The sequence below is a fragment of the Leucopleurus acutus genome, assembly GCF_964270905.1.
Source record: "Leucopleurus acutus genome assembly, chromosome: 1".
Classification (NCBI taxonomy): Eukaryota; Metazoa; Chordata; class Mammalia; order Artiodactyla; family Delphinidae; genus Leucopleurus; species Leucopleurus acutus.
Window position 1 is genome coordinate 136,131,804 of NC_139142.1, and position 16,191 is coordinate 136,147,994.

The window sequence follows — 16,191 nt, forward strand, 5'->3', positions numbered from 1 at the left end:
GCTAAGAACCATGATAATCATCATAACAATACATAGTCTCTGAAACGGAATTTTTGGTAGAACTTTGGGAAGAGAGTATCAAGTCAAGTGCCTATTTCCTACTGAATCATTTAAAGGGTTGCCAGAATAGGAGTCCTGAACAGTGAAGAATACTATGGGGTTTTTTCCTTCATTTTTTTGTATTGATTTCCAGACGCTTTAGTGTTAAACCATGCCAGAAGTGTTGCAGAGATGAATCACTATTATCCAAAGGCCACCAGCCTCTTTTCCTTCTGACAGAAGGATAATTCCACGTGGATCAAATCAATACAGATGCGTAGTAATTAGTTCTATTCCCAGTGAGCCTATTTCCAACACACTAAAGATGTGAGTGATTATGGAACCTCACCCCAACAGCTTTTATCAATTTAAACTGCTAAACAACGGGATAGTTCATAACCCAGCCTGTTATTAATAATGCATTTATTGTGCGTAACATTATAAATTAGGTGTGTGGACCAGAAAAAGAACACCTTTTAACAAGAATAATATGATCTCCCCCCAGAAGCAGCATATGTGCCTGGCCACTCACCTGATGTACAGTCCCAAGGCAATCAAAAGAATAAAAAATCTCATCCAAGGAACAGAAGCCTACATTGTCAGCGGGCTCCTCCACAGAGATGATTTAGCTGTGGCGGATATGTTAGATGTACCCATCCTGGGCCCAGAGCCTGAACTAGCTCATGTCTATAGTACCAAGTCTGGAAGTAAACGGGTCTTTGAAAGCGCCAATGTGCCAGTCCCTCCTGGAATATATGACGTCTACAGTCACCAGCAGGTATGCAGGGTGGACAGGCGAGGCTCTGTTTAAATATTTCACATTCTCTTGACCTTACGGGAACTTTAGGTCTTCTGGTGTCAGCCCTACCCAATGAAGAATATTGTGGAATACTTGAGTTGAGTTGATGGGATCTACTTTAGTCCTTCATGTTTCAAAGCGTCTTCCTAGGGGCCTTACAGAAATTGTTGTAATTCCCAAAGTATTTCTTCATTTGGATTAAGGAACTGAAGGCCCTATTCATATACTAATCTGCTATCAATATTTATTGACTTAACATGGATTAATTCATCAACATATTAGTTAGCAGGACCCTAAGAAATGTGAGAGTCAATTTTGGCTAAAAGGAGCAGGTTTGGAAAGCTCCAGGGAGTGAGCCCTTTCTGCCGAGTCATGTTGCAAAGGGCATGTGGCAGAGGGCTGCAGATATCTGTGGCTCTGTAAAAAAAAAAAAAATCCTAGCTCCTCAGGAAGTGGCCATATAGGAAGGAGGGGGGAAAATTCCAGAAAGGGGAAGTAAAATGGCTCTAGGAGGAAAACTGTCTGCTTCTGGGTTTTGCCTTGGTCCGAGTCTATGGCTATGCATTCTTCCAGCAGATAGTTAGGGCCCTAACTATTTGGAGAACTATTATATAATATTAGTCACTACAAATGTAGCCACTAGAGAACTAGAAATTAGCCACTTTGAGTTAGCTCTGGCAGGTGTTCTCCCATTTAACTATTTTTTTTTTCACAATAAAGAAAATAAAGGACAAATGGCTGTTAACATTTCCTAACCTCTGTTTCAATACATCTCTTAACCATTACTCTGAGCCAATCACAAGTGATTCCGGGCAGCGACTTCTAGGGAAACTAAAGAACTGTACACAATGAGGATGTTTGTAAGGGACAATATTTAGGGATCACGCTTCTTCTCTCAGTTGCCTGATCCTGATGCTCTGCACCTCATAGCCGCTGAGCCCCAAAATCAAGCTTTTCAACAAATCATACTTTTCAGAGACTAATTTGAAAATTTAGCTTATTAAATTGCCCCAAAAGTGTTTCAGTCTTGCTAGATAGAGTGTTCTTGGGCAATACATGGGCTCATGAAGGAAGTTCCTCTTAAAGATGGCAGCGTCTAGAAAAGGCACAGGCAATCTTAATAGGATTAAAAGAGAGGGGCTCCTCCTAACCTGGCATGTCCCTTCCATTGTCTTTAACCTCCACTGGAATTTGAAGGTAACAGAGTGGATTGCTTAACTCTGCTTCCCTGTAGAACACAAGTGAAATGCATTTTTAAATGATACAATTTCATACATGTATATTAAACAATCTTCAAAGCCTTAAACTTAAAATATGTGCAATATTTATACTGAGTGAGTCTTGCTTTTGTCCCCATTGATGAGAACTCAGGCTGTCTTTGCTATGAAATATTTTAGAACTTTATATGTTAATTGTGGTTAAAGATGCAGGAACATTTAATGCAGTAAAGCCTCCCCCTAATACTGATATGCAGAAGTAGGATAAAAACCTCTCCTCATAGACAAATTGGATTTGAAGGATGTCATTTCACCTATGGCATGTGCAAATTGTATCACAATAAACTAAGTTATAACTAAGGTCCATGCTATCTGTTTGGAAAATGTATCTCTAAGGTCAACAAGAATTGACGTACTCCACTGAGATTTTTCCACATAGTGCCTATCTGAACATGTCAGCGTTTTGAATTTGCAGATGGTAATGAATCAATAACACTGACTTCTTACCGATGTGCATCATAAACTTAAAGCTGGTGAAAGAAAGCTGTGATTATCTTAATTTAGGTTAATAAATATTCCTGGTTATCAGTTGGATTTTAGCAGTAGACATTTTTCTACTTCTGCCCTACACCAGTATAAAATGTATGCCAATTAAAAAATATATTACATCTTTTGAACACAGAGATTCAAATAGAAAATGATAAATGTTTGGCAATAGCATAAAGTCATTGGTTTATGATTAGGTAATTTATTTAAAAAATCCAACTTGAGCACAGTGAGCAGTTCCTGTTTTGTTCCATAAAGTAACCATGCAAGTTCTCTTTCTGGCATGTGTTCCATATGAAATGTTGACAGCTTTGGTTAAATAATCAAAAACGGTGACGCTATTTTAAAGCACTGTTCAATTTTCACTTAAAGATAGCGCATAATTCTTTCCAGTGGTGCAGTCTTTACAATACTATTGATCCTTTTCATTACTGTACGGGATTCATCAACAGGCACCCATTTATAGGATTCTCAGAAGCAACAAACAATAGGATTTAGAAGAAACAGACAATAATTCTGTTAGGAGTTGAAACTTCCAAATATACATACATCCAAACATACAATGAAAAAGGCTGTGCTAGAACAACTTTCCTTACATGGGCAAAAGAATTTTATTGGATATTAACAGTCCAAAGACCATTTCTACTTCTGCAATGTATGACCATAATACAACAAATAGAATCTATCTTCTCGACACAACAGTAGAGAAAGAAGGGATGTAACCTTGGAAGGCACATTTAAAAAACCTTCCTAGGCTATGCTCATAGCCATATGGTGTGTAGACCAGAGTACTTGTCATTTAAACACCCAAATTATCCAGACACTACTTGATAATTAGGGAGCTAAGACAATTTCATTTTCACCCTAATTGAATACCCCATGGTTGCACGGGGCTTCCAGAGATCCCAAGTATGCCTGTTTTGGTATCACTTCTGCACTGCTGCATAGTGTAACATCCCCAGGAAGATTTGCTGGAAAGACACAACTCAAGAGAACAGATTGTGCCTTTAATCAAAATAATGTTAATCTTCCAGCTCCAGATTTCAACAGAACTATAATCTCGAGTTCTTTCACACTCTTTAGTTTTAAAAAATCCACTTGGTGAACAAAAACTTATCAAAGGTGAAGAGAATAGTGCTGCAGAGGCCTCCTTAAGCACAGACCGTGGCCAAGAACAACATGGGGTAGGCTCAGGAGAGAGAACGCTTGGTATTGTTTTTTCCGTGCAATATAGACTGGAAAGTCAGATGAGAAGACTAAACAAAAAAATCATTTTGTGATCTAATGAGTTATTTTTCACCAAGGCTCTACTAGAACAGTATTACTTATAATTAAGTAATCTTGCTATAGACTTTTGTCTGATTCAAACTTATCCCAAATGGCTTGTTGACTGTTTGGAAAGTTGCTTCTCTTGCTCCTCACTTCCTTCTCCACCTCACCCTTCTCCTCCACCTCTCTGCAGGCTGAGATGGGCAGCACAGTGGAGAAGAAATGGGCTTAGGTATTGGACTCAGAGCAGCCTGGGTGGAGTCTCTGCTCTGCCACTCAATGCTGTGTGATCATGGGCAAGTTATTTAAATTAGCTGAGTCTCAGTTATTTATACATAAAGCGGAATTAATAATGATGCCTACCTCATAGGTTTTTGTGAGTGTTATGTGAAAAAACTTGGAATTCCCTGGAGGTCCACTGGTTAGGACTCCATGCTCTCACTGCCAAGAGTCCGGGTTCAATCCCTGATCAGGGAACTAAGATCCCACATCCTACAAGACACATGGCGTAGCCAAAAAAAAAAAAAAAAAAAAAGAGAGAGAAAGAAAAGAAAACTCATGTAAAGAGCTTAGCCAAAGGCCTAGATCCTACTGAGAGTTCAATGATGTTAGATATTATCATCATTATTATTACTATGATATTAGAGCTTGAACTTCTATCCCTGAAACATTCATGTGACTGAGCCCAGTTCTTGAGGGAATAGTTTCAAATAAGATGTAGGATAGGTGTGTATTCCAAGAAAGTTGCTTTCATGAGTGTTTTATCTCCTTTATCTGTCTTGTACCTACAATACACATAATACACTTTGTCAACTGACCGGCCAAATGTATGTATTTCACATACACTAACGAGGAAAAAATTAAATGCTTTATAGACAAGAACATTTAAAAGTTCAGCAAAGCTCCAAACAGTTAAAGTTTTCGAGACTATAACTTTTTACAACCTTGAAACTATAAAAAAAAAAAATTGAAGAATAAGTAAACACATAATTCCCTGAAAAAGGAAGAAAACAGTATCAAGATTCAATTACAGATATTCACAGGTTTTTTTCTTTTGCCTTTAAAAGCCAGCAAATGATAATTTCATAATTTCTCATAAATAAGATTATACTTTTAAACATGTCTTTAGTCCCACTGGTGAGTGGTTTCTTCACACCATATACATATATATACACACACATACATGTATCACATAAAACTTCTTCTAATCTGTCTTAATAACTAGAAGAAAACCGAATGAACAGACTGTTTGAAATAAAGACACATGAGAAGTACCACAACTAAGTTAACACAATAAGAAGGAATCCAGGAAACTAAATGTTGCTGTGTCTTTGGCCCCACAGATAATAGAACAGGTGAGTCAGCTGGTCATTGATCACCTGGAAATCCAACGCTGGCTCTTTAAAATGGACTATGAGTTTGGAGGAAATGGGACTGCATTTTGTGACATTCCATCCCACCTAAAGTGCTACAAGTGGGTCCTAAAGGAGAGTCACAGATACGGCCGTGAAGACTGGAGCAAGAAATGGGCACAAGTGAGTGTTCGATGGTAACTTAAACCCGAAGTGTCTGTGAACAGATAGGAGATAAAGCAAAAGGCTCTGCTAGAAGATAAGGCACTTTCTTCTAGACTCAGCTGCGTTACCTACCAGCAGTGAGACCTTAGGCAAGTTTTTTACTTTCTTTGGCCTTAGTTCTTATATACAAAGTGAATGAGGTTGATTAGGTTATTTTAAATGTTCCTTCTTGGAGCCCTAAAAGTCCTCAAATTGATTATGATAATTAGGAAGTAATCTTTTTACCATATTCAAATAACATTACAAATCTAATCATTGCTGTAAGTGGGTCTTGATCAGATGCTTCTAACAAGTGTTGTTATTAAGCTAGTTGTATTTTATTATGAGAGAGAAATTCTATTAGTGAATGCTTGTCACCTGGAAGCTAATGTATAATAGCATTCTGTCAGCAGTCATATGTTTTTGAAGACAATTCAAGGAAATTTATGTAACTGCTGGTGCCTGTGAGATGTTGAGAAAATAATACATTCCAGCAAGAAAATCTCCCGGCAAGAACTGAATAGGTAAAAACTCTTAGCATATGAGTGACGTGTACAGATTTTTCCACACATATTGATGGAAGGATGAATTGTACAACTTCTTAGTCTGTTTCAAACTTACTTAATAATTAGTTTTATATGGCCTCATATATGAATTATCCCCACCATTCTAAAAGTTGCATCATTCTGCATCCAGAGACCTCGACTTGCCTGGCTTCTCTTAATCCCAATCTCTGTTTTGGCTGAGCTACCGGTGAAAGCATAACTGATGAGGAAAATTCAGACGCCGATTCCCTTAACTGATTCCTTCCCCACCGATGTCTGTAGTAGTGGGCTCTGCAGTGATTTGCATCTGCTTTGAGCATCCCACTATACGAGTATATGAATCAAGACACAAGTGATAGAAAGGGAGGGGCACACAAGAGAGAACCCCATTATTCTTGTGAAAGTGAAATGACGAATAAATCTAGAGAATAGTCAGAAGGGAGAGTTCCCTTTTACAAATGTTACTGTTCTCCTCATAATCTATTCCGGGCTTTTCTTCCCCCTCCATCAGTGAATGGACTAAATGCAGTACTTGTTATGGCCAGCCTTTTACATATTATTTAAAGGATACCAAAATGAATTACTCTTCTAGAAAAAAATAAAACAGGGAAAATGTATTTAATTTTGAGGCCCATAGAGGTTTCTCTTGTGTTCTCCTTGGACTAGATTTTGTTTCATCTTATATAAAAAAAAATTTTAAGCAAAACTGTTGAGATTAAACCATGAAAAGTATGACTTTTTTAATCTAAAAGACTGAAATGTTAATGTACAAAGTATTTGCTGTCTCAATATTTCAAACCAATTTTCATAAAATTCTCCTGACACTAGACTATGATAAATTTGAAATGTTTGACTTTAAGTTTTAAAAATATTTAGAATATTAGCATTTGGCTGAATTGCATTTAGAAACCTGAATATATATTATTTAATTTCAATTATTTTAAACAATACCGTTTTAAATTGTCACCAAATACATTTGGCATTCATGTTGTCAAATGTGACACTTTTGAATAATTAATAATCTGTCTAAATCTTTTTTTTAACTTAACAAGGGAAAAATCATTATTATGAAATCTTTTTACACTCTGAGACCTGTGCTTGGCCAGGGTGTGGTTAGAAGCCAAAAATAAAAATAAAAAATAAAGTAGTTCTGAAGAGCTTTTTTTTTTTTTTTTGGTAGGAGACTTTTGACATTCTTTTGCCTTCCAAGTGAAATTGCATTCAGAGTGGAAGTGAACCGCAATTACCACTAAGTGTAGCTATTGAAAATTTAGGATTAGAATTATCTTTTGTCCCAGAAGACCGTCATAATGGTGCACACTTAGACATCAAAACATTACTTTATGAGCACAGGCATGTTTTAATGTCCTATTACAGTTTGCAGACCTGTTTCTTTTGATAATGAAGATGTTGTGTCATCAAGCCTAGCCTGGCACATACAAAACATATGCTGACAGGTTATTAAAAATTTCAGCTTCTTGATGAAAGACTATCCTGCAGGCTAAGAGTCCAGAGAAAGACTCCATTCTGGGAGAATTATTAGAAATGAGAATATGACTGTAAGCACTAAACTATGTTAGTACTTACAAATAGCATCATTTGCATAGCAGTTTATGACATGATACCATGATTTTTCTCATTGGTATGTTGTAGGCAACAGATTAAAAACAGTGCTGTTTATGGGAGTTTGAACTGTTTTGAGAGGCTCTTGCATCTTATGTAAATATTGGTTTTAGAGGTAGGCATGATTCAGTGTAGACTCAAGGATCTAATATAAAGATCATCTTTTTTTCTACCTATCTAATTGAGAACGAGAGTTATTTGGTTGCAGTTGAGACTTGAAACAAAGTCATGGAATCAACAAATGCTAAAACACTGAAGTCACATTTAAAATATCAGTGTTGACCTGTAGGTGATTTTAGGAAAAGCAGAATGTTACATGGTGGCCACAATGAAAACAGCACAACTCTCATTTTTTTCATGATGGCTTGGTACCAACCTTACTCTCTTCATCCTACCAGCTAACAAAACCTACGTGCGCCAACAGGTTCCAGTAAACTCACTCACTTAAGTACTCAATGCTTGTTAAGGTTCAATGAATCTACACATGTGTGCATGCTCCAAAGACCCCACTCCCCAGTCGGGGGGATTTCATTTAGTAGGAATAAAGGCTTAAGCAAAGACACACCTGTAGGGGAAAAACCTTCCTGGATACTCTCACCTAAGACAGTGTAGGGAGACCCAAGGAGACATTTGTTGTGGTACTAGTCCTTCTTGTGCCTTTTTCTTTCTTTCTTTTTTTAAAGGGTAAAATTTCCCTCTCTCGCTCCTAGAAGATTGGCTTGGTGGTAGTGAGGCCTGGTGACACTGCTTTAGAAGAGTAGGTGCCAGAATACTGGCCTAGACGTGAGATTTAGCATTTTGTAGACCCATGAATATAAGGTCTTGACATTTCTCCATATTTCTTAATAATAATAATAGAATTGTACCATTGCATATTTGATCCACGGTTGGTTGATGTGGAACCCACAGGTACGGAGGGCAACTGTGCAATGCCATTTTATACATGGGACTTGAGGATTCTTGGATTTTGGTATCCATGGGAGTCCTGGTATTTCAGTACTTTATGTGAATTGACTCATTCAGTCTCAGAAAAAAACGGAAGTTTTTACTCGTTTACTTCCACACCACTTTGATACGGAAGGTATTGTCACTCTGTTTACCGATGGAGAAATTGATGCTTGGGAAGTGCAGTGACTTGCCCAAGTTCACACAGCTAATAAATGATCCGCACCTAGTTTGGAACACACATCCACTCCTCCTGGCCCCATGCCGTTGCCACACTGAGCTGAATCCATTTAGAAAAGACCCGTTGTTTGAAAGCCTTAGAGTAGTGTTCTCCCTCAGGTCCCTGCCGTTGTGGCCTGCTGCCCTTGTGGCAGATTGTCTGCTTTCTACAGAGACTTGCGGGAAACACAAACGTCCCACAGCTATTGCTCTCAAATTTCTTCCCTTTCCTGTCTGAAAGGAGAGCTGCTGTCCTGTTGCCAGCAGGCTGAGATGTAAGAGGGCCATCGGTACACACACCTCATAGTTTCAGAGAAGAGGCCCTGTTGGGGGGTCTGTAGGATTCGGCTTTGCAACCTAACTGCCTCACGTACCTACTTATGTGCATGGGTGAGGAGAGTGAGTTTTAGATATCACCCTTTGATCGTTCATGGAGGTGACACATTTTCAATGCCTTTCTCAACTTAGTACACTAGCAAGATCATTTTAGTGAACCTGTAAATTCTCACAGAGCTTAGAGTAAGTAGCCTATCTTCACAATCAGACACAGCATTAAAAATATAGTGAGTTTTTAAAACCCTGTTTTTTGGATAAGCAACCACATATTTTGTTTGTTTGCTTTTAGTCTCCTGTTCCAGGTTGACATGTAAACTTCCTCTGAAGCACAATGAGGTCTGGAATAGGCTAGTATGAATAATTGAACATTCAGCGTAAGTAGGAGGTGGCCTGGCTTCGTGGGTTCCATAGCCTAGGTGCACAGAGGTTACTCGGGGGGAACCATGGGCAAGTCACTTCCGCTCTCCAGGTCTCTATCGCTTCAACTGTAAAGAGAAGTAATATTAGTAACTGTCTCCTGGGGAGGTAGTGAGAATTAAATGAGATAACCTTTGTGGGTTGGCTACCAATGTACTTAGCACATAAGACTTCAAGAAATGCTACTTGTTATTAATATTACCATAAAATTGCATTACAGTTAAATTGTAGGTAATATTGAACAAGTACATACAATTTAATCTTTTTATGGTGATTCAGAAGGTCCTGTAGCATCTTGTAGGCTTCCAGAACATTGTTCTATGCATCAATTATCATTACATAGGATTGTGGCTGTTGTGGATACAGAATGTTGACCAAGTTGTGCCTACCCAATGATTTACCCAGATAATGCCTTTAAAAGAATAAACCATGAAAGCAGCCTGGTTTCTTATAATTTGAAAACAGAAAATAATTCCAGTTATTTAAACTTCCTACATGTTATATAAAAAGGCATTGACCTGATAAAGTAGACATTTTTCTGACCACAAGATTGAGACCCGGTTGCTTCATTTTCCGGTTCCAGTTGATGTCTTTTCTAATTAGTGTAGCAGCACGTCACCGCAATCATTGGAAAGTCTTAGTCATTTACATATTTTTCCTTATCTCTGAAAATGACTTAGAATGTTTTCTTCCAGTTCAATGGCTGTTTTCATGAAGCTGCCAGGGTTGGGTGTGAGGTGCTTCTCTGTGCCTGAGGAAGATGATAGGAGAAGGAAAATTGCCTCCCCAAGTTAAATGAAAGCTGGGTCCCCCTTCTGAGGACCTATAATAATCAGCTATACAAGCTGTTGGTTTGTGTGTCCTATTGATTTAATATGCTTCTAATCAGTACATAAAGCTATGGGCCTGCAGTGTTAATTTTTCATATGCTTACAAAGTACCCTTTGATTTTCTGTCACACGTTAATTACAGCGTTTTGCCATTAAATAGGAAGCTTTGTGTAAACTAATTACTAGGTAATCATTGTCTACTGCAAGCATGCTGTTTGTACCTTTTATTTTATTCTAAAAATGCACAGATCTCACAGTCTGGAAACCCTCTACCTTCCAGCCATTAGCTCTCACTAATTCATAGCATTATTGTGGTGAGAGTATAGGAGTTGTAATTGTTGTGGTATCAGAGCTGTTAATTACCGGAGTAAACAGTTGAAATGGTGCCAAGGTCTATTGTACAAGGCAGAGAAAAGGAGGTTTAAATGTTACTCCCACCATCTGGGGACTAGGGGAGAGGCAAATGCTTGAGAACAGCAGTGAGGCGCTATCGCCTCAGCTCCAGGGTTGGCGACCATATGGATCCGGAATATTTTGAATCAATTGAATTTAACTACCAGTTTTCGCGATAACAGCGTGGAAGGAAGGAATAAAGCAAAAGATGAGAGGAACAAGAACTGGTTATGTTTTCACATACAGGAAGTCCCCATTGGAGTTCTTTTGGAAATATCTGCTTCAAGCCACAGAGCAGGCACGGATATTTGGAACAGATTCAGAGTGGGTTTTACTCTCCTCTGCCGGCCACTGCGCCATTTGCTTCTGGTCGTCTGTCCTCCATGCCCCTCGGTGAGAGAGGGATGCCCTTGAGAAGACCCAGACTTTCGTGTAATTGTGCCAGAGCAAACAAAAAATCCTCACTTTTGGAACTCACCGATTTACTACCCCGGTATTTTAATAAGCATGGTCTGTAGAAAAAACAACAATACTAAATATATAATGCTATCACGTCCGCCTCAAGTATATACCTCTGTACACGTGGAAATATCAAAGAAGGTACAGACTCCGATTAAGAAAGGCAGATGCTTGCCCATTTATTTTGTATAAAATTAAAATAGAAATCCTCCTGATAGTCTCCTATTTCAGTCGACAAATTCACCCTACTCCCCACTACTTGAATGAAAAATCAAGTCCAAAGGACACATGTGTTTTCTTTTGCTTTTAATTTTCAACTAAAGAGCTTTTTCAGCATATGCAGTATTCTCAACCAGCGATATTTCTCTAACTGGAAAGAAAGAAACCTATTGTCAATAATAATAATTATGGCCACTACCATTTATGGTTGATTTTTAAACTGCGTGGTTTCTGCTTTAAAATACTGTGTAATCTTTAAAACAGTCACATGTTTTTACTTGATGTCACTCATTTAATATAATTGCCTTTAAACCCATTGTCCACCATTAAAAATATCTTTAAAAAAATCTACCACTTGCTGCTGTAACTACTTTTTAATATCATTCCCAAAACATGAACATATTCTTCTTTTTTTAAACCACCCTGGATTATTTATTTTTAATTGTTCTTTTAGCAGATGTTGAAGTAATTCAGAGAATAGTGTAAACAACTCCTTTAAAGAGAGCGATCACAGACGACCACATACACCATGAACCAAGGGCAGTGCCTGTCCGGCTTTTATGGTGGCCGCTTTGGCCCACAGGAAAAGTTTTTCCTGCTTTTGTGTCTGTGCAAAGTTCAAGTTAGAATTTCAAGAAATGCTTAATCTTTATCTATTGAAATCCCCAGCATGCAGCGCGACAGGGTGAGCCTAGAAAGAAAATCATGGCCCCCTGTGGAGAGGGGAAAAAAGAAACAGCAGTTGAAGAGCTGGAAAGCTGAAAGGGAATGAACCTCTCTAGCGTTTCTGGTCGGGGCGAAGCAGTTGTGCTGAGCTTTGGAATGGAGGCGCAACATATGTGCCTCAGTTGGACAAAACGCTTCTCGAGTCAAATCAACTGCTAGGCCTGCACGTTGGTGCAAGGTGGAGGCCTGGATAATGAGGGACAGACTTCTCGAGAAGCAGCGAGTGGATAATGCTACATAAGTATGGAATTATATACCACATTTTCACCATTCTGTTTAATGAGAGCCACCACCGCAGCGAATCACTTGCCACACAGCCAAGATGGGCCATTAGCTATCAAGGGAAAATTGTCTTTGCCGCTTTCAGCAGATGGAGCAAATATTTTACAAAGCAATTTTACATACCAAAAGCATTTGTGTGCCTTGGTAATGTTGGCTGTTTTACATTATGTTACCTTCTACGGCAGCATAATTTGCCATCTCATCGGAGGCAAAGTTGGCAGTTTTGATTTTTAAACTCTCAATTAACAGTTAAACATGGAGTATTAAGGCAGTCCTTAAACTTTAAGTAGGTGTGGGAAGTAGTTTATGACTTGCCGGAGACATTTTCATTTTTTCTTCATCCTCTCAGCCTATTTTTGCACTCTAAAGAGGGACGATTGCTAATGATTTTAATGGAAAGGAATGAGTGAAAACCTCACACTGACTGCAGAATGAGAGTAGCCAATGCATAGAGTGATCAGAGCCTTTGCTGGCTTAAGCATCCAGCATGGACTGTGGATACACGGTTTGGCCCACCCCTTTGTATCAGTTTAAAATGTTTAATATTCAATAACACAAAATCCAACTCAAAATGACTTTAAAAATAAAGAGAATTTTTAAAAATAAACATAAAAAATAAGCAGAATTTATTATTATCAGCTAACTGAAAATCCAGAGATTGGCTCTGGCATCAGACAAGGCTTAATCCAGTGGCTCAGTAACACTAAGGACCCAGTTACTTTCCATCACTCCTCCGTACTGTGCATAATGTCTGCTCCATCCTAAGGCTGGCTGTCCCCAGGGTCGCTAGATGGCTGCCAGTGGCTCCTGGAGCTTGTCCTTAGTCAAGTAGCTCCTAGAGCTTGTCCCCGGTCAAGGTAATAGGAAGAGAGAACATCTCACCAGGCAGCATTCTCAGAAGAGCATAAAAGCTTCTTTCTCAGAAGGCCCCAGCAAGTGTTTCCTAACACTTGATTAGCCTAATTGGGTCATGTGCCCCTCCTGAACCAATCACTGTGGCCAGGGTATGGCTTTGCTAACCAGGGGCCCATCCCTGGAGCTGAGCGTGGAGTCACTCTCAATTCTTGCATAGCTAAGAATGGGGTAGGGACAGTTGCTGAAAGGAAGTTGGGTATATCATTACCTGGAACGAGGGGACAAAGATGCTAGGCAGACAACAACAGATGTCCATTCTACCATTTGTCATAAATTTGACAGCACAGACTTAGCATCACGTGTGGATGATCTAAATCTGACCCAGATGGACCATCAGTGCCCACTGATGGCAGTTACAGACCCAGATCTCATCGCACTATGGCATACTGGTAGCAACTAGATTTGAATCCCAGTTTGCTACTTCATGGGTGTGTGACATGGAATGGAGATGATAATTACTACTTCAGAGACTGGCTTTGAGATAATAAATATAAAATCCCTGGCACAGACCTACCACATGGTAAGCTTTCAACAAGAGAGAGCTATTGTTTTACCTAAAAAATAACTATAGTGGTAAAAAGTGTCCTGTGCAAGCAAAGTAACCTTCCTAAATGCACCCTCAAATTCGGAATCCCTCCCTTCTCTCCATCTCTGTGCCGCTAGCCTTTCAAATCCTGGAACCCACACTTTCCCTTTGAAAGAGGCAGCAGGGGTGGTGGAAACCACTCACCCCAGAACCAGAGGCAGCCAGAGAGCTCCTGTGGTCTCGCTGTGTGAGTGTAGAAGCGCCACCCCCTCCTCTGTTACACGAGGCATTTGTCTTAGATGTTCCACATGGCCTCTTTCAACACTGACATTCTTGCTTAGTTTTTCAAGTGATTGCCTTGCCCTTTTGTCCCTATTCCTCCATTTAGGGATATCAGAAGACTCTATAAAGCAGAATCATCTAGGTAGGTCCCTTGGTTTCTCTTTTGAACAACACCACTGTCTGATGTGAGAGACTGGAGGTGATTAGCCGAGAAGTTACTTTACTTAATTCACCACTGCCGATCCAGCAAAGAAGCTTCTGAAATAAAAGGAGTATTGGTGAGATTGATATTTAGAGCATCTAATTTGTATTCTTTCTTCCTCCTTGCTCATCCTCCCCAACACACACACACGCGCACACACACACACACACACTCATACTCTCACACGCACACACACACACACTTAGAATTTACTTGGGAAAGTTACCTCTCTGGAGCTTGAAGTCGCTTTAGTCATTGAGGGCAATATTAAATTGGATATGCTAGCAGCTTCCCCTGAGATATCCTGAATTTCTTTCAGTCAAATATCTCTTCCTTCAAATTTATACTTTCTTGATAGAAAAAAGAGAGAGAGCTGAGAGGCAAAGTCCATGCTTGATAGACAAGAATCTCTAGGATGCACTGGTCAGGCTGATGGAGGCCCTGCGGTTATCTTGGAACACTCCAAGGTCATGACTATCACTGATGCACTCTGAGGGGTAAATATGGATACTGGGTGACAAGGCTACGCAGTGGCACAGATGCGGCTCAGGTTCCTCCTGGATGGGAATTGCTCTAGAGCCATTAGCTCCACAAAGGCCAGCAGCTAATGTGCATTGCGAGAGCCAGTGCAATCATAATGGAATGAAGATCTGGAATTGATTTTTTTCAAGAAGTGAAGGGTATTTTTCTAACATTTGTTTATCACCCATGAGGTCTAAGCTTTCCTTTCCACACCTCCAGAGTTGTTAGCTCTAAACGATCTGCTCCATGTGGATGATAAAACTCTCTGAAACACTAACCAGTAGTAGTCTATCACCTTGATGTGCCTCATTGAACTACTCATTTCATAAGTATGTAAGATAGAGAATCTGTGCCCCGGTTGCTGGCTTGTAACAGATATTCTACACACACACACACACACACACACACACACACACACACACACACACACACACACACACACACACTTTGCAAGGGTGAAAAGCAGTGGGGAAGAAGGCAAACTAGCAATGCTTCCCCCAACTCCGTTGTTTTCTGTCTTCAGTCACGTGTTGAAAATCACCCAATAACAGAATCTGACAACTCAGCCAGTGATCTTACACAAGCCTCCTCCCTCCAGGGGCCTCTACTTGCCATTTGTAGAGCAGGGGAAACAATCCTGTGCTGGCCCACCTCAGAGTGTTGGTGTCAGGACCAAAGGAGATAATGAATGTGAGCCTGCTGTGACAAGAGGAAGTATTTTATGAATACGGTTCTGATGATTCACATGAATTTGGGGGTTTGTGTGGCACGGTTTTGTACATCTGTGTCTGTGTGCATCAATGTGTACTTAAGCTTACTCTGAACAGAATAAGCCCCAATAGCTACAGATCTTCCGTTATCAGCATCTGCCCTTAAAGTTGTGGTAATTGTGTTTGAACTATGCAAAATGATAAACACTAGAGAACAGAAACTCCCCCCAAGCTGAGAACTTGCATCTGATGTCTCTTCATTGGAACTAAGGCCATTCTTAGTATAATCCTTCTATTTCCTATCAGATGCTTTCAAAATAAAGAAATAAATTGAACAGTTAATACCTCCCACCCCATTATTTCTCTGCGTATCTTTTTCTTAGAGAGTTCCTCGTGGCCCCAAGCTGCCTCTGTGTGCCCCAGCATCCCCTATCGAATGTCACCCTGCAAGTGCCTTCGGCCCTGTACTTCTCATGATGGGACACAATTTCCACAGCAGACTTTCCTCCAGGAAATTTACCCCCTTGCTATGGCTTTGTACGCAGCACAAACGCTGTAGGTCAAGGCAGAATGGCTGGCTTTGTAAGCAGAGGCAGTGAGGGCAGCCTGACACA

The 16,191-nt window shown here is 39.7% G+C and overlaps 1 protein-coding gene across 4 annotated transcripts in view; it reads left to right on the forward strand.

Annotated features, from left to right (window-relative positions):
* The window catches only part of LOC309964032 (IQ domain-containing protein H-like), a gene marked incomplete at both ends in the record, with an annotated part of 112,400 nt that overhangs the window by 38,097 nt on the left and 58,112 nt on the right, over positions 1–16,191 (forward strand). For 3 of the 4 annotated variants that reach the window (XM_082842662.1, XM_082842663.1, XM_082842661.1), the window contains one exon: positions 5,214–5,405. The exons of the other annotated variant lie outside the window; for it this stretch is intronic. In XM_082842662.1, the coding sequence (XP_082698788.1) occupies positions 5,214–5,405 (192 nt within the window). The remainder of the gene's footprint in view (positions 1–5,213; positions 5,406–16,191) is intronic. 4 annotated transcript variants of the gene reach the window in all.